This window comes from Camellia sinensis, chromosome 3, assembly GCF_055761805.1.
Source record: "Camellia sinensis isolate YWXY chromosome 3, ASM5576180v1, whole genome shotgun sequence".
Taxonomy (NCBI): domain Eukaryota; kingdom Viridiplantae; phylum Streptophyta; class Magnoliopsida; order Ericales; family Theaceae; genus Camellia; species Camellia sinensis.
The window spans coordinates 152,498,263-152,517,211 of NC_138963.1; the positions used below are offsets into that span (position 1 = coordinate 152,498,263).

Consider the following 18,949-nt stretch of genomic DNA (forward strand, 5'->3'; position numbering starts at 1 on the left):
AAAAATTACCCTCTCAGTTTCCATATACTAGCTCGTAAAGTTTCTTGAAATTCCCATCTTTCATCCCACTTTAACAATTCTCACAACCACAAAAATGAGAAAAATTTCAATGAATATTGTTACAAGTTCTCCTGTATACAAAGTGCGTGTTTTGGTGATTTCAGAATAGTACATTTGTTTTGTTTTGTGTTTGTTTGTTTGTTTTTGTTTATGTTTTGTTTTGTTTTGTTTTGTTTTTTTTTTTTTTTGGGTGAATTACACTAAAGTCTCTATGGTTTGGGACTTGTGTCACTTTGGTCCCTAACTTTTCAATTGTGACATATTTGATCATGAATTTTGAATTTTGTTCAAAATAAGGACAATTGAAGATATCATTAGATTTTTCAAGAGTAAAATCATCAATTTGATAAAATATAAACTAATTTGACAAAAACAAATGTCAAACAAAATTTTTTGAATTTTTAAAAATTATTTATACCCACTAAAAATAAAATTATGTAAAATTGATAAATCTTTTAGACATTTATTTATTTTTTTTACCAAATTAAGTTTTATTATGTGTTTTGATGATGATCATGTAAAATTAGTTTTTAAATTAATCATGTAATTTTTATTAATTTTTATCAATTTTACATAATTTTATCATTGGTGGATAAAAATAATTTAAAAAAATTAAAAATATTTTTTGACATTTATTTTTGTCAAATTAGTTTATGTTTTATTAAATTGATGATTTTGCCCTTAAAATTAAACAATTGTATCTATAATTGTCCTTATTTGGAACAATATTCAAAATTTTGGGTCAATTGTGTCAGAATTGAAAAGGTATGGACCAAAGTGACACGAGTCCCAAACTATAGGGACTGTTAGTGTAATTGGCTTTTTTTTTTTTTTTTTTTTTTTTGAAGTGTTCAATAACATGAGATGAGAGACCCTATAGATGGTCAGTTGATCTTGGTCTAAATTTTGTAGCAGCAATGCAATGTGAAACAACAATGTTACAAACCTCTAAAAAACACAACCCCTACTACCCCTACTCAGCCGTGATTGGTCTAAGTTGGAAAAGAAAAAAAAAAAAAAATACATGATTGGTCCACATTATTTTAGAAGGTCATGGGAGTCCCTAACTTTGGAGGTCCCAAGCATTTTTGCAATATGAAATGTTATTGAAATCTATTGAACTCCAAATAAAGGTACCTAAATTGAGCTGAAAAATTAAAAAAAGATAAAGAATGTGGAAGAATTTAAACATTCCAACGATCATTCTTGTTAGAGACCCAACCCAATGCATTTCGAAGTATTGTCTACTATGATTTCGAGTCCGGATCCTCGGCGGCCCTACCCGGCTGCTCTTTCCAGCAGCGCCCCAAAACGACGTCGTTTTGGGGCCAATTTTCCAAGAAAAAAAAAAAAAAAAAACAAATAGAACGAGCACTTGAACTCGAGAGGAGGCAAAGAGTTGGGGTTGAATGGACTTATCTGTGTTTAGATTGGACTTGGAGGGGAAGAAGAAACACAGATTTTGGTTTGGAGTATATATATATCTTTATATATATATATCATTTCATATATATATATATATATTATATTAGATTAGAAGAACAAAGGAGTATATATATATATCTTTGGGAATTCTGGGTTCATCCATATATATATATATCATTTCCTTTGTAAATTTTCAAAAAGAAATGAAGAATGATCCAAATCTGGGAAGCATTCTTCAACACAGGAATCAATTTTTTTTTCCCCCTTTAGATCCAGATCCAAATCAACTAGAAAAAAAAAAAAAAAAGGTAGAGAAAACAAAGTCCATCGGGCAATCAAATTTTTTTTTGAACATCATCATCATCTTCAACATCATCATCAGCTTCATCATCTTCATCAACAATCAAATCCAGCTAGGTAATCACATACATACACACAAACAAATCCAGATTTTGAACAAATTTTATTTTTATTTTTTTTGATGATGAACCCAGCAAACCCAGCGGCTCCTTCTTCCTCTTCTTCTCTTCTTCTTCTTTTTCTTCCTCTATAGATATAAAGATATATATATATATATATAGATGAACCCGCAGACCCTCGTTCTGCTTTTTTTTTTTTTGGAAAATTGGCCCCAAAACGACGTTGTTTTGGGGTGCTGCTGGAAAGAGCCGCCGGGTAGGGCCGCCGAAGATCCGGACTCCTATGATTTGACCCAACCATTAATTTCAACTCAAAAGGCATCTCTATAATCAGTCACGGAGGCAAGTAAGGACCGGGGGCACCTGCCTCCCTCTAACTTTTAAAAAATTACTTTTGACTCGGGTAAAAAAAAAAAAAAAAAGTTTCAATTTAATCCATTTAAATATGATATTAAATTTTTAAATAACTAACAAGAAACTTAACTCACTGCTGGAAATTAGGCTTTTAGCGGCATTTAAAAAACGCCGCTATAGGTACCAAAAACGTCGCCAATACTTTTTGTGACGTTTAATACCAAACGCCGATGACGCGGCCGTCGCTATAACTTTATGGCGTTTGGAAAACGTCGCTGTATTAGTATAGGCGGCGTTTTTAAAAACGCCGCCAAATGCCCTGCCCTAACAATACTGTGACGTCAGCATGCTTTTAGCGACGTTTTTAAAACGCCTTCATAGGTTTTTTTAATTTTAAAAATTCCAACCGTTATAGTGGCATTTGAAAAACGCCGTCTTATCTTTTTTTTTTTTTTTTTGGTTTTGAAATTGTGCTAATTTTATGTGATTGAACTAAAAGAACACCAATAATAAAACTAAATAACACTAATATGAAATAATAACTCCCATTCAAATAACAAATATAGTATTAATTCACTTTCCGATTCAATTTAATATAGCATTAATTTTTCCACAAAATAACATATCCAAAAATTGAATTCACAATTCTCAATCAAAAAATTACTACCTTATATACAAAGCCACAAAAGTTAAATCCAATTGAAACATAAAACCAATAAGTACCTTAAAAATGTCTTGGCTTCGAATTTTGGAAGATACATTACAGGGATTTAAAATTATTAGAGAAACTTACTAGAAAAGGCTTATGCCGATGACTATGAATGGCAATATATTAGCTAGAACAAACACAACTAGCTGAGTCCTAATTAATGAATTAGTAATCATTTAGATTATCTAAAGCAATGGCAAATCATTCGCATGCTTATATTAATGTTTCTCCTACGTAAAACATTTTCGGAAAGTGTTAAAAAAAGAATAAAGAACAGGAAATAAACTCGGCCGAAGTTCTGGGTTTTCTCCGCAGCATGCTTTTGATGAGGGCCTGATTGGAAAACAAAAATAGAGTAAGGACATAATTAACTTCAAATAAGTTTACAACAGATACAGAACCAGAAGCAATCCAGGGTTCCATTTGTCCATGCTTTGAAGGCACACATCATCATGAAATTAATTGAAACACATAATTAACTTCAAATATGTTCCAGCCCAGCTGCACCTCCCCCTCTCACATACGAGAGATTGGGGAATTTGATCCTTGCTAGAGGCAAGATTGGGCAACACTAACACCAACCCAATGCAGCTGCCTTACTCCCTTAAGTCTAAGCTAGATATATAAACTATATTTATTAAAAAAAAAAAAAAAAAAAAAAAATAATATCTATAATCTTCAAACAAAATAGCAGAAAATATCAAGATGTAGTGATAATAAGCAATGATACATCCATTATTGTCAAAAGAACGTGAGGGAATGTTTTAGTACAGAGGAACCCCATCGGATTGCTTCCCCTGGGTTCCCAACATGAACATCAAGGCTTACATAAACTACATGACCAATCAAAAAAGGAGTAAAGAGACTTCAAAATGGACATCACAAGGTACAAATTCACCCACAACAAAAACAAAGTTATCAGAGGGATGTGATATCTCACTTCTTAGCAAGCAGCTTTTTTGGAAGCTTCTCCAAAGGTGTGGTTTTGAGAAGGAAGAGCCTGGCAGCACGCTCTTGCAATGTACCCCCGCATTTCAACCCACGTGATTGCAGCTCCGATTTTAACCTTTCCATACCAAGAACCTAAAAGATCATACCAGAAAAATTTGAAATGTTAGTTGCTGTCAACGCTGCAAAAGTAGACGGCCTGTGTCAGCTTTATAATGGACTACAATAAGACATCATAAATATAAAACTGGCAAGATAATTTTACAAGTGCAATGTGAAATTTTGCAAATTATAACTTTATGCTGTTTCTTTCCCTCTCTATAGGACATTATGAAATCAGAGAGACACGTTATTCAATAAACACGGTTCAAGAACAGACACAGTTTCAACTAACAGGCTATTATCTTCTTCTTTTGCAGAATGCATTGCAGTTGACAACTTCATGGAAGAGACCATCAGTCCCTTGATTGTTTTAAGAAAAAATTTCCCAGTTTAATCCGAAAGCAAGGCAATCAAAACCAATTTACTTCACACATATAAACAGAAAGAAAAGTTGGTCATAATACCTCCAACTCTGCTGCTGAATTAAATTCATCGAAGTTCAGTGGCTTCACCGTATCTGAAACATCAGTGCTCATCACCACAATTTCTTCATGAACTACAGGTTTGGATTCGGAATCAATGTTGACTTCTGCATCATTTGTTCCACATTCAAAATCTTCGCCCTTTCCAGAGCTAGAAACACTTGGGTGCTGACCCTCTGTTCCCTCCAGATTACCAGACTCAATTTCCCCAGATTCTTGCTTCTCATTCTCAAAGGCTTTTGCCCCCCTGGAGAAAGATATTGCTCCATTCTGTACTATCCTTTCTTCAAGAATTTCCATTGCTGGTTCCCCAGCATCACTGTTTTCACAACCAACCAGACCTCCATCAGAACTTTGCTATCTGTTTCCCAATAACACAACCACAAATACAAAATTTTAGTTAAGAATTACACTGCATACACACATAATATATACGTGAAATTGACCAAAACATGAAATGAAATGAAATTCAGAACACTCTTTTGTACAAAATCAGCCCCCAAGCTCACATCACCATCTTGAATGTCATCATTTTCATCCTCACAAGGATCGAGCACACTCTTGATAATCTGGAGTAGCAACTAACTTGCAGAACATGGTTAAACTATGAAAGAATTAGCTAGAAGATAATGACCTGAATTCAGAATTTTCAAGGAACACATAAGTGATGTCCTCTATCACGGTTTAATATGGATGAATTAATTGTTACATAAAAATAATAAGGAGCGAGGACGGGGATAAAAATTGGGAAGAGAGTTCACTAATGAGTAACTAATAGGTAATAAAGACTACCGACTTCTCTAGCTTTGTACATAGAGCAGCCGTACAGTGGATGGTAGGTCTATACGAGCCAACAAAGAGCATATCAAAAGGAACCATCAAAATGTGGTTACTGATTGTTAACTTAGAACTTGTTGATAAAACTTCTAAAAATTACTCTGGTCTGTGAAGAATTACAGAGAAACCTAATAAAAACTTAAGTGAGAAGAAATCTTGTGCATGGAACACACCAGAGTCACACAGGGATTGAAACTTAATCCAAGAGATTTCATGAACTCCTCTGCAATTTGACGCCATTTAATATCAGGGTATGCAACAAGATGTGCATTGTAATTTCTAACTACACCGGCAAACTTCCCCATTATCTCAACTTGAGAAATATCCCGTCTTTCCCTGCTTAATCTGACAGCAAAAATATGACGTTTATAAAACGTCGTTAAATGTTAAAAATAGTGACGTTTAAAAAAACGCCGTTAAATAAACGCCGTAAAATCATATATTTCCTGTAGTGCCTTTTGTGTTGCCATCCCTCTTCCAATTCTCTGGAGCTCCTTCTGGGAGTCATGATATTGAAATTGTTTGGGAGAATCATCTGAGAGATTGCAAATAAGAGTCCACATGTTGCATTGATAAACAATTCAAAAAGGAAACAAGATTGATACAAAGAATTGACTCGGCTCACCCCCATCTGACACATCAGCAAGTTTTGCAAGCACTTCAAGGATTGCTACCTCATGCTCCTAGTAAATTAGAAAAGCAGTTCTACCATTAATATATGACAATCCAGACATGAAGTGTTGTAACTTTGCCAAGAACAACGTAGTATAAGCAATGCTACGGAAGTGGGAGCAGAAATTACCATAAGGATTGCCTTCGCCTTCTCCACTTGAACAAGGTCAGGATTGACTTCCCTTCCACAGATCATACTCTCAACCTGCAATAGGGATTAAAAAACATAGAAGACTTACCCATCAACTCAGTGAGAGATTTGGGGTAAGAAGGCACAAAAGCCTTGCCATCACTTTGCAAAACAAATCTACTCACTTCTGCATCTGTGGACACAATTGTAGGACTTCCAAATAAATGTGACCTGAACACCTTCCCACACAATTGTAGGACTTCCTGATGTCTCAGCTCCTAAGGCTCTTCTAGTTATTTAGAGATATGTACCACCATTTCAGAGATATGAAAAGAGCGAGAAATAGAAAGAGAAGGTCTCTCTATAATGGATCTTTAATGTTTCTACATTTTGTCATTACTTATTTAAATTGATGTTTGAAAACTTGTTTTCAAAACTACATTAATTACATCTAAACAAGATCAGATCCCTATTAGCTTCTATTTTGTATACAATACAACTCATTTTTCCATTAACAGATTTGAAAGGGTTCTATTATTTTTTTACATTCTTATATCGTGGAGTGGGCGTTAATGGACAACATCATTCCCACTGAACTTTTGACACGGATTAATCTTACATAGATCAGGAGTGATTTGAAACTATGTCAAATATAAACTGACAAAGAACCAAACAAGTACCCAAAACAATGCCCAAATAGTACACATTAATGTGTGTTTGGGAGTCGAAAGATTGAGTACACACCTAACCTTTAAAAGTAAAAAACAGAGATTTCACTTACTGATGGAAGTAAAAATTCTCTGCTTAAAGTGAGGAGTTCCCTATCATGGGATGAAATTTTACCATCCAAAGCATGCATTCGAACTGTTTCTTGAAGCAACATAAAAAAACTTGTGCCATTAAAGAAACAATTTCTTGAAGTCACTAATGTCTTCATATGAAGTTTCAGATATCATTGATAGAATGCCAAGATAAAACAAATTACCTTCTCTGTTAGATATTTGCAAGCCACCTTCTTCTGTCCTGCTTTATATATATTGCATTATGAATATATCTGAAGCCAAAAAACCATAAACATGTTCATAGGAAGTGGCCAACCATGTATAATATCTTTTAACACCTTAAAATTCAAACCAACAAAAAGGAAAAGAGGAGGTAAATGATGAAGAAAGCAGCAGCTAGAAGCATCTTTACCTGTGATTCTACACTGGCACATACAGCATAAATGCCCCCAGTTTCTGGTGTAATTATTATATAAATGTACTTTCCCAAACCTAGAAATTGTAATATCTGTGCTCTCTCGGGTGATATCTATCAGTCCATCATCATAATCACAGAGGCTGCAATGGTCTATCCATATGTTCTTTGACTTGGGTTTTATCTGAATGCCATCAACATCAGGTCCCATAAATTGAAGTTCTCAACAAATCAATAGGATGTTAAATAAAATAAAAAATAGTTAATGGGAACTACAGTTGACAAAAAAGATAACAAACTACAAAATTCACTTTGACAAGCGCACTAATGACAGGATACAACCAATTCCTACATAAAGATTCATTAAATCAAACAGGATCAGGATGGGAAGGACCACAGGACATTAAAGTTCAATGGTATGTCTTTGAAGGGCAATTATCTTCCACAAAGTCACCAGTGCTGCTAAATGCCCAATTAGTTGGGCTTATGAAAAGCCATGAAGACCCAGCTGAATCTGTATCTTTTTCATATGTTTTTCCATCAACAACTACTTCACTTCCACCACAATTTATATGGAAAGAAGAGACATCTGAGACAAAAACATAACCAGATTATTTACCTTTGAAATAAAAAGAAAGATAGCAAACAAAGAGATCTAGGAAAGAATTACTCGATAACACCCTCCCCCTAAGCCCCCAAAAAATAAACAGTCAAGTACATTTTTATCCTTATTTGTGATTTTAACCTAAAAGAAGCTAAACATTTTTTTTCTAAAAAAAATCTTCTTTAAGCCACCATTTTTTATCCACTAGCTACACCTGGAAAGAAGACCAATGGAATCCCAACATCATATTTTCAGTTTCCAATCCCCAAGTGTGTAAGCCTTAAAAACAGGTAAATGCTTTACACAACAATGATAACTCTCAAATTATCAACACAATAAATAATATTTCTACTTACTTCGTACACAACCACGGTAAGCAAGAATTTCACTGACAGAACAACATGAGATCATGAACCAGTCAGCAACATATTATATTAGAATTTAGGTTAGATAAGAAAGAAATAAACTGAAACAGTGCCCAAATAATTTATGAAAACAACAAAAAAATATTATGAAAGTTTTAGAAATTTACGAAGCATTGTCCTCTGAAGAGCTTCCAAACAAGTTCCTGTAGAAAATAGAGAGTGAAAAGTTGAGCTGGATACACAGAAATTTTTTGAGAGATTATGGTAGTAGTTATTAAGTAGGAAAGAAGCATTCTTACAATTTAGTTTGTCGGCTTCGGCAAAATGAATCGACTGAATCAACTGATGAGCTTAAGTTGTTATAGGATAGATCGCCAAATAATCTTCTTCTTTTTATTTATTTTTTCTTTTTTTCTTTTTTTGTGTGGAAAGAATGTAGCATTCAAACTCTATTTTTCCTATCATTTTCCTCAAATATCTCATCAAGAAGAACAAAGGGTGAGGGGCAGAAATTTAGACTCAAATCAAGGGCATTCTATGCACTGTAGATTGAATTACAAAAAGAAACTCGCGTAAAAAAAAAAAAAAACAGAACAGAATTCTGGTGTTTCTCTGAAAACTGGTTCTTTTTTAACTGCTTTTTTTTTTTTTTTCCTGAAAATAGCTCCTGAGAACAATGAACTTAACAAATTTTCAATTCTATTTTTTGTTTTACGTGACTCCTAAAACAGAAAACTGTTTTCAAAAACTCCAACAAATACGAAGCCTATGATAACCCTTGTTTCCCATTTAAGTGCTGAGAAAAGAGAATTTGCAGTATCAAAACCTAAAGACTCATGCATAATTTGATGCTATCCCAAAGATGCAGCAAAACTTGTTGCCTGCTTAATAAAAAAAAAAATTTAAAAACAAAAAAACAAAAAGAAACAATGCAAAGCTTCATTTATGAAACCAAATTTCTTGTTGAACATACCAAGCTACTGAACTTTTATAAAAGGAGCCTACTACATATAAAACTTGTTATCTATGTCCTGGCTACGGTATTTCATGGTTTCAGTTAGTCTAAATACTCCAGTTCTTTACCCCAATTAAAACTTAATCAAAACAAAAATGCAAGAATTTTCCAATTCAGATTTTTTTTAGAGTTGGTTTGACAAATATTTGTAGACTGAAGGAAAAAACATAGTACTGCTCAAACCTAATCCAAGACAAACAACTTCTTAAAATGATTATGACACCAAGAAAAGGGAAAAAAAAAAGATAAGGAATAGCCAATCTTTAACCAAAATTACATGCTTCAAATATTGAATGTTCACTAAATCAAACATACAGCAGAAAAAAATGTATCCAATCCTTGACATATACACACAAATTTCACATGCACAAACAAAATACATACAAAACACTGATGATCTTGGCAGAGAGAGAGAGAGACAGAGAGAGGGAGGGTACCTCTTTATTCAAAATTATGATGCTTATCTTCTCATAGAGATTGAAAACCCTAAAGAACAAAATCCACAAAAATATCAAAACGCCAACCCCCCAAAAAAGAAACGAGAAAGAAAACAAAAGAAGAAACAACAATTGAAAAAAAATAAATAAATAAAAATTATAATCTTGAGTCACGTATCGATTTTTTTTTTTTAACTGGAATCACAGATTGATCAATTTCAATTTCATAGTTCTTGGTTACAATTTCAATAACCAAATCGAGAGAGACGGGAGGAAGAGCTTGTGAGAGACAGAAATCGATACCTCACTGGTGCAGATGGTGGTGGCGGTGGAGCTTCGAAATCGAAATCGAAATCAAGAAATCGAGCCGGTGCAGACGGTGCTGGTGGTGGAGATTCGAAATCGAAATTGCTTTGAATCTCAAAGATGAATCTGTGAGAATGATAAGGGCTTAGAGAGGGTTGAGAGAGGCGAGATTTGAAGCCGTGAGGATTCCAAATAAGATAAACTTCGAAATCAAAATCAAAATAGCCAAGATGAATCACCGAGATTGTATCATTCTGAGATGAATCGATCCATTCTGAGATGAATCGATCCATTGAGAGGGTTGAGAGAGAGAGCGAACGAGAGAGTGAGTGAGTAAAAGATTAGGGCTACAAAATGAGCGAGTGAGGGATTAGGGCTTCAGAGGCTCGCCCATTTAAGGGAGAAAGAGAGAGGACATTTGAAGGCGCTTTAAGACGCCTTCTGTTATTGAAACGGTACCGTTTTATTATTTCAAAAAAGTGACGTTTAAAAAGCGCCGTTAAATATTATAAAATATGGCGTTTAAAAAAACGCCGTTAAATGAACGTCGTCAAAACTCATATTTCTTGTAGTGACTGCACAAATGAGGTGGTGGTGGGACTCATTTGGTTCATTGAGGAAGGTGAAACTGAAAATTGTGTCTGGCAACCTCAACACCAACTTTATTACAAGAATACAAATTTTAGTTAGATGTGTAGAAAATTGCAATCACTTCACCGGAAAACAACTTACATAATCACAAGAAGTTTCCTTAAATAAAATAAAAATGATTTTAAAAAAATCTGAAATTATATAAAATAGAAATTATTAATAATGAAAGCATTCGGAAGAACCATCAGCTTGGAGGAGTCAGGGTTGCCTTGAAATTTGTTTCAAAAGGAAAACACGTTCCGGTGGGATGGGCAATTCCAAAGAAACTTTACATGATAGTATTTGGAAATGTTTTCGAATCTTTCCGTAAGCTCTCATGGAAAATTTTAAGGTTAATTACACTTTTCACCAAAGTAATTTGATCTAAATTTTACTTTAATTCACATAATTTTATTTTGAACAATTTAGTTACTACACTTTAAGTCTAAATTCAATTTAGTCATTTCGTCTAAATTTTTTGTCTACGTCTACACCTTCCAAAAATTGATAAGCATTCCAAAATTGTTGATTTTAACTTCCAATTTAGATGGAAGAACCAAATTGAAACCTTAGAAAATTGACAAGTGTCCCAAAATTATTAATTTTGTGGCAAATTACACAGATAGTCCCTGTATTTTGCTTTTTGTATCATTTTGCTCCCTATAATTTCAATTGGCTGGCTTTTGACATTAAATTTATTATTTTGTCTGAATTTAGTTCAATTTCTTACAATTGCTAGCATTTTTTAATGAAAAATATGTAGATAAGTGACATATGTCATGCTTTTTAAGACAATCATAAACTTATTCAACTCAGTGAATTAATTTCAACCAATTTAGTAATAATTTTTCATCAAAAATACTAATAGCGGTATTAGTTGAATCAGATTGATACAAAATCAAAAATTAAGGATTAAAATTGAGCTAAATGAAAATGTAGGGATCAAAACGACAAAAGGCCAAATTATTCAAATTAAAACTAAAAGGGCTAAAATGAAATTTAAATTGATGTAAAGTGTAATTAATCCAACACTTTTAAAAAATTCTTCAGAAACATTCGGAAAATTGATTAAAAAAAGAAACATATACTATATTTTTTCCAATTTTTTTTTCATACCTTCGAAGCTTTATTTTTTAAATTTTTTTATTACCTAATCTTAGTAGTTTTATGTGTAAATTACACTTGCCGCACTCATGTACCATTAAATTTCCACATATTATCCCTTAGAAATTATACCAAAACCAATGAATAAGATAATCTATTCACTATCCTCAAAAAGTGATTGAAATTTTAAAATCCAATTTGAGCTGATTCATTTTCTTTTCATTCCAATCATTTTACCTTAAAATATTAGGTGAGAGGGTAATTTATATGCGAATGGGCCAAGCTGGGTTGTTATGGGCCTCGGTGTGAAGGGTGAGTAAAAAGGCCAAAAAGTTACTCCGGTCTTGAAGAGGCTTAAATTTAGTCCGGTCTTAAGGCCAGGAGTTAGTCCGGTCCGAAGGACTCTTGGTGATTAGCTCGGTTGAAGGATGCTTTGAATGTATACCGGTCATGGCGCAGCTAAACTAGATCGGTCTATACCTTGGTAAGAAGATAGTTCGGTTTTGGGCATGCCCTGGTAAGTGAAAGAGGAACAAAGGACAGAACCAAACTAATTATAGTTCGGCTAAGTAGGGCCATGCTTACTTCGGTCGTATGGTAGTTCGGCCATGGTAAAACCATCTCACTTGGTTTAAGCAGTGAGGGGGGTGTTGAAGGATAAGCATTATCCTTCAGGAGTATGAATCCTAGGAGGACCCTACATGGAGGAGTATGAGTCTTACTTGGATTGTGCCACACGAAACCTATAAAAGCTCAGAAACATCACCTATGGAGAGGTAACACACAACTTTGGTTCTTTGATACACATAGCTTTTTGCTTACTTGTCTATTTTGCTGACTTAGGCATCGAAGGGGTTTTCGGCACACACCCGTCGGTTAGCTCACGTTTGTGTTTTCAAGGAACAGAGCGACGACGTTTAGAGGAGCGCAGACTTGATCAATAGGATTATATGAGAAGGTTTATTTCTTTCCCGTACAATTGGCGCCATCTGTGGGAAAAGCAGACAGGACAAAACCACTTGATCAAGCTTTACCTCTTTAGGAGCAATGACGCACAATGAAGAATTACCACAGTCCGCCATCGATGGGCAAACACCAGATGGGGGTGCAAGGCGTGAAGGACTACCTTCTATCCCTCCCATGGCGGACTTGGAGCCCCAACGACATAACTCCAGGAGGGATACTAGGGGGAGGCGGACTAACAGCCCTCATTACCCTCGTTCACAAAGTCCTGACAGGCAAAGGCGGAGGATTGATCCTCAAGTTCTGGAGGACCGCGTGAAGCAGCAAGACAAATTAATAAGGAAGATGGCGGCGGACATGGAGGCCTTGAAGCGCCAGATGAAGGGAAAATGAGTGGCGATAGGAGAGGGGCGCAAAAACAAGACGCCCCCTCGCCACTCAGAAGACCGTGGAAGGTATTCCACACCATCACAAGCAGAAAGTAGAATCCTCAGGACAGGCGATACTCAGTTTAGAACCTCCAGAACTCGTTACTCCAGGTCTAAGAGAATGAGATTATTGAGGTCTTACACAGAGGGAAGTACCTACCGACCCTCGCACTCACACCAGACATCATCCAAACAGACGGAGTTGCCCAGATCATCCGATTTGCAGATCATGCTGGAAGAAAAGGCACGATGGAAGGAGGACACCAGGGCGCGCGACCCTCGCAGAGTTTCTGCCCTTCAACGATTGGCTCCTCGATCGTATGGAAGCGTCGAGGTTGGAATACCATTACCACGCCCTTCCTACGAACCGACGGACAAAGCATTAGCAAGGCTACAGACCTCACCGTTCGTTCCGGCAATTGAAAACGCGCCCCTACCTACAGGCTTCCTTCAGTCCAAATTCATCACGTACGAGGGGAAGACGGACCCCTACATTCACCTAAGCCACTTCCGCCGGGTTATGGCGGTATATCGGCGAAACGAGGCTTTAATGTGCATCCTCTTCCCATCAAGCCTTGGCGACCTAGGCTTGACTTGGTTCGAAAAACTTCCAGAAGGCAACATAGCCTCTTGGGCACAATTGGCGGAGGCGTTCGTCACAAGGTTCAGAACGAACACCAAAACCCCGGTGGAGATTGACCAACTACTCTCTATCGACATGGGCGAAAAGGAGACGCTAAGATCCTACAATAGTCGATACTAGGAGACATTCAACCAGATTGGGGACTGCCCCACCAATCTCGCCATTGCACAATACAAAAGAGGCCTACCAGTCGGGAATAAACTAAGGGACTCAATCACCATGACACCGCCCCTCACCATGGAAGCCCTGATGGAAAGAGTACATCAGCACATCAGGGTGGAGGAGGATGGCGCACGTGCCAAAGCAAAATTTGGCGCGACCACAACACTAGAAAAGAAGACCTTAGCAAAGGTCAACACGGTAGATCGTCCGAACAAAAACGGACATGGCAGACCAAACAACGGAGAGGACCAGGATAAAAGATGGTTGAGGGTCCGCACGGCCATAACCACGGTATTCAAGAAACCGATCTATCGAATTCTAAGTGAAATAAGAGATGAGCCTTTCGTCAGATGGCCAGCCAAATTAGGGGAAGCGCAGAAGGACTACGACGAAAGATCGCGGTGCACCTTCCATAAAGAAAAGGGGCACCGCACTGAGAATTGCACGCCATTGAAACAGCACCTGGAGGAGTTGGTGGCAGCAGGACACTTGGATAAATACATTGAAGGAGGGACACAACCTGCCCCCCAGGATCACAATAACCCCAATGGAATGCCAGTCGACGCCCCACCTCAAGGCATTATCAATGTGATATATGGAGTCTTTGAACCTGAGCGTGTATGCGAGCTCAGGGGATTAATCAAAAAGGCTGAACACTTGAGAGAGGTGCTAAGTGCCCAACCTGCCATCAAGAAAGGGAAGACAGAGGCCACAAACGTCATGTCTTTTTTGGATAAAGACTTGGAACGGATATATTGCCCTCACAATGATGCCCTGGTCGTCACTCTCCGAGCCAAGGATTTCGACGTCAAGCGGATTCTGATTGACCAGGGTAGTTCATGTGAAATCATGTATTACGAAACATTTAAACAATTGAAGCTACAAGACAAAGACTTGGCACCTGCCGTATCTCCCCTAATTGGATTCAACTCCATGCCAGAATGGCCCGTCGGCAAAATAATTCTTCCGGTCAGGGCAGGAAGCGTGACGAAACAAGTGGAGTTCTGGGTATTGAAGGTCCCCTCCACTTACAACATCATCTTGGGAAGAACATGGCTCCATGCCATGAAATCAGTAGCATCATCGTACCATCAAGTAATGCGGTTCCCTAACGGAACTGGAGTAATTGAAGAAGTCTATGGAGATCAGATCATGTCGAAGCAATGCTTCGTCACGGTGAATGGCAGCCGCACTACCAAAGGATACGTTCATTCGGTGGAAGAACCTGAGAGCAATGGGCTATTCGTAGATGTCGGCAAAGCGGCTGATCAGAAAGCGGTGGAGGACTTGGTAGAGGTAAGAATAGATGAAAAGAACCCGGATAAGTTCTTTTTGCTCGGTTCGTCGTTGTCCAGCACTGAGAGATTAGAGGTGTTGGAATTTTTGACCTCTAACATCGAAGTGTTTGCCTGGACACCATACGACATGCCAGGCATTGATCCCAACTTCATCTGTCACCAACTCAATGTCCACCTATCCGCCAGACCAATCATTCAACGCACCCGTAGATCGGCACTCCACCATGCCGAGATAGTGGCAGAAGAAGTAGGACACCTGCTAGAGGCAGGAGCGATCAGAGAAGTACACTATCCAAGATGGATCTCCAACACAGTCGTGGTGCCAAAGAAGAATGACAAGTGGTGTGTTTGTGTCGACTACAAAACAGTCAACAAGGCATGTCCGAAAGACAGCTTTCCCCTACTACGGATAGATCAACTGGTCGACTTAACGGCGGGGCACAACCGGCTTAGCTTTCTGGATGCATACAGAGGCTACCATCAAATCGCCATGCATGAACTAGACCAGGAGGTCACATCCTTTACAACTCCAAGAGGACTATACTGTTACAAGGTCATGCCCTTTGGCCTAAAGAACGCAGGGGCAACATTCCAACGGATGGTCACCAAGATGTTTGAACCATTGTTAGGCAGAACAATGGAGGCTTACATCGATGACATGGTGGTCAAGAGCAAGGATGAGAATGACCATCTCAAGGACCTAGGCGAGATGTTTGAGATACTGAAGAAACACAAGTTGCGCCTCAATGCATCCAAATGTGCGTTCGGAGTAGGATCTGGCAAATTCCTGGGCTTCCTTGTGACCAACCGGGGTATAGAAGCAGACCCCTCCCAGATCAAAGCAATCCAGGATCTGGAGAGACCAAACTCAGTAAAAGAAGTGCAGCATCTCACCGGTATGGCAGCTGCGCTCAATCGGTTTATAAGCCGGTCATCGGACAGACTACGACCATTCTTCCATGAACTAAAAGCCAAGTTCGAATGGGACGAAGAATGCGACCAAGCTCTGGAAAGCTTGAAATAATACATGTCTTCTCCACCATTGCTGGTCACCCCAATACCTGGAGAAGAACTCTTCCTGTACCTGGCAGTCTCTCAGCACGTAATTAGCGCAGTGTTGGTCCGTGCGGAAGGAATCCAACATCTGCCCATCTATTATGTCAGCAAGACATTGCTGGGTGCCGAAACAAGGTATTTGCCACTGGAAAAACTGGCATTGGCCCTGATGATGGCCTCAAGGAAGTTGTTACACTACTTTCACGCCCACACCATAATTGTCCTCACAGCTTTCCCATTAAAAGCTCTGTTTGAGAGGGCAAACTTTTCTGGGCGAATCTTAAAGTAGGCAGTAGAGTTGGGACAATTCGACATCAAGTTCCAACCCAGAGCCGCGATAAAGGCCCAAGCTTTGGCAGACTTTGTCGTAGAATTCATCCCAGGAAGTCATCATATCTGCCCAATCGACCTGACTGATACAACCAAACCCGGGATAGAAGTTGACGCCGGAATAGCGCAACCCCTGGTACAAGATGTTCAGTCAGACCCCATGACAGACCAGAGTAAAGACAGCAAGGATGAAGCAAACCATGCCACACTAAGCCAAGACTCACCAACAAATAAAGACTTGGTACAATCAGATAGCGAGGGGCAGACAGCAAGCATGGACCTTGAAGAAAACACTAGCAACATTCTTGACCCCACGACATCAGCTGACCTCTCCACATGCTGGAAGTTGTTCGTTGGTGAGATGTGGAAGATCTTTGTGGATGGAGCATCCAACCGGCATGGTGCGGGACTTGGCATAGTCCTCATCTCACCAGACGGCCTGGTTGTGGAGCAAGCAATCAACCTTGGCTTCCCAGCATCAAACAATGAAGCGGAGTATGAAGCACTTCTTGCAGAACTCAAAACAGCATTCTACATGAAGGCCACCGAACTAATGGTCTACAACGACTCACGGCTGGTGGTAAATCAAATTTCTGGCGACTACGAAGCAAAGGATGATAGGATGGCCAAGTACCAAGAATTGGTCAGAATAGAGATCAAGAAATTTGAAGTAGTGAGGATAGAACAGATTGACAGGGAGGAAAACAACAGAGCAGATGAACTAGCAGGCTGCGCTTCAATGGCAGATACTTCCATCCCTCATCCGTTGCTCATCGACTACTTACCAAGACCAAGCATTGAAGACCCCGAAGCAGAAGAGGTATGTTGCGCCGAGCTAGGCCCCTCATGGATGGATCCCATCATACTGTTCTTAAAAGATGGCGTCTTACCGAAAGACAAGAAAGAAGCCAACAAAATTCGAGCGAAGTCGCAGCGATTTTGGCTCTCCCCATCCATGGCGTTATATAAAAAGTCATTCTCAGGACCTTATCTAAAGTGTGTCCACCCCAGTAAAGTAGAAGCATTCTTGTTCGAAATACATGAGGGGGTGTGCGGAAGCCACCAAGGAGGAAGATCATTAACTTACAGAGCCATTTCACAAGGATACTGGTGGCCATACATGCAAGCAGACTCCGAAAAGTATGTGAAGAAGTGCGAGAAATGTCAGAAGTTCGCACATCAAATACATCAGCTGGCCAGAGAACTCCTACCATTGACTAGCCCATCGCCTTTCGCAATGTGGGGCTTGGACATAGTAGGACCACTTCCAACAGCACCCGGCAACAGGAAGTTCTTTTTCGCAGCAACAGACTACTTCACAAAGTGGGTGGAAGCAGAAGCATTGGCATCAATCAAGGAAAAAGATGTAAAGAAGTTCGTCTGGCAGAATATCATCACTCGGTTTGGCATACCAAAAGCCCTAATCTCAGACAACGGAACCCAGTTCGACGGCAGAATCTTCAGAGGCTTTTGTGAAGAGTACAAGATAGAGTTCTATAATTCTACACCGGCATATCCCCAAGCAAATGGACAGGCAGAAGCTTCAAACAAGGTAGTCTTGGATGGGTTGAAGAAAAGGTTGGAGAAAGCCAAAGGCAAATAGGCGGAAGAGCTTCCTCATGTTTTATGGGCTTACCGCACCACACCTCGGTGGTCAACAGGAGAAACACCATTCTCCTTAGCCTACGGTATGGAAGCAGTAAACCCACTAGAAGTTGGCCTCCCCACAATTCGAAGCGAAAATTTTGATCCAGACTTAAATGGAGAAGCCATAGCATTGGAGCTCGACCTTGCGGAAGAAAGAAGAGAAAGAGCACTGGTTCACATTGCCTCATACTAACAAGAGTTATCCAGGAAATACAACAAAACAGTGCATCCAAGACCATTCAAGATCGGAGATTGGGTACTGCGCAAAGTGATGGGAAACACCTTGATACCAGGAGATGGCAAGTTAGGGCCTAATTGGGAAGGACCTTACAAAGTGGTCGGATTAGCTGGCAAAGGGGCATACCACCTGGAAGATGAGGACGGCAAAGCCATTCCAAGGCCATGGAACACTGCCAATCTCAAACTATTTTATTTTTAGCTTTTTTTACGAGTATGTGTAATTTTCCTTTCTTTCAATAAAACAAAGTCAATTCTTTCCAGCATAGTTGTTTTTGTATGAGATTGTATTAGTGAGTTAGGGACATCAAAAGTAAGGTTGGCTGGAAAAACCAATCTATAGGTTGGCTGGAAAAACCAACACCCCTCCTAAGCCCAGGATAAGGATC

The 18,949-nt window shown here is 38.6% G+C and overlaps 1 protein-coding gene and 1 long non-coding RNA gene across 2 annotated transcripts; both read right to left on the bottom strand.

Moving 5' to 3' along the window:
* Nucleotides 1-3,675: 3,675 nt before the first annotated feature.
* On the bottom strand, nucleotides 3,676-4,848 carry LOC145822839 (uncharacterized). The gene is made up of 2 exons (XM_082921176.1): nucleotides 4,482-4,848; nucleotides 3,676-4,050 (listed from the first exon to the last, which is right to left on the bottom strand). Exons 1-2 carry the CDS (start codon nucleotides 4,797-4,799, stop codon nucleotides 3,904-3,906), a joined length of 465 nt encoding a protein of 154 aa, XP_082777302.1. The 5' UTR covers nucleotides 4,800-4,848; the 3' UTR covers nucleotides 3,676-3,903.
* A 940-nt stretch (nucleotides 4,849-5,788) lies between these two features.
* LOC145821160 (uncharacterized) lies at nucleotides 5,789-7,117 on the bottom strand. The gene is made up of 3 exons (XR_014363194.1): nucleotides 6,139-7,117; nucleotides 5,962-6,019; nucleotides 5,789-5,871 (listed from the first exon to the last, which is right to left on the bottom strand). It is a non-coding gene; the product is annotated as an uncharacterized LOC145821160 (long non-coding RNA).
* Nucleotides 7,118-18,949: the final 11,832 nt, after the last annotated feature.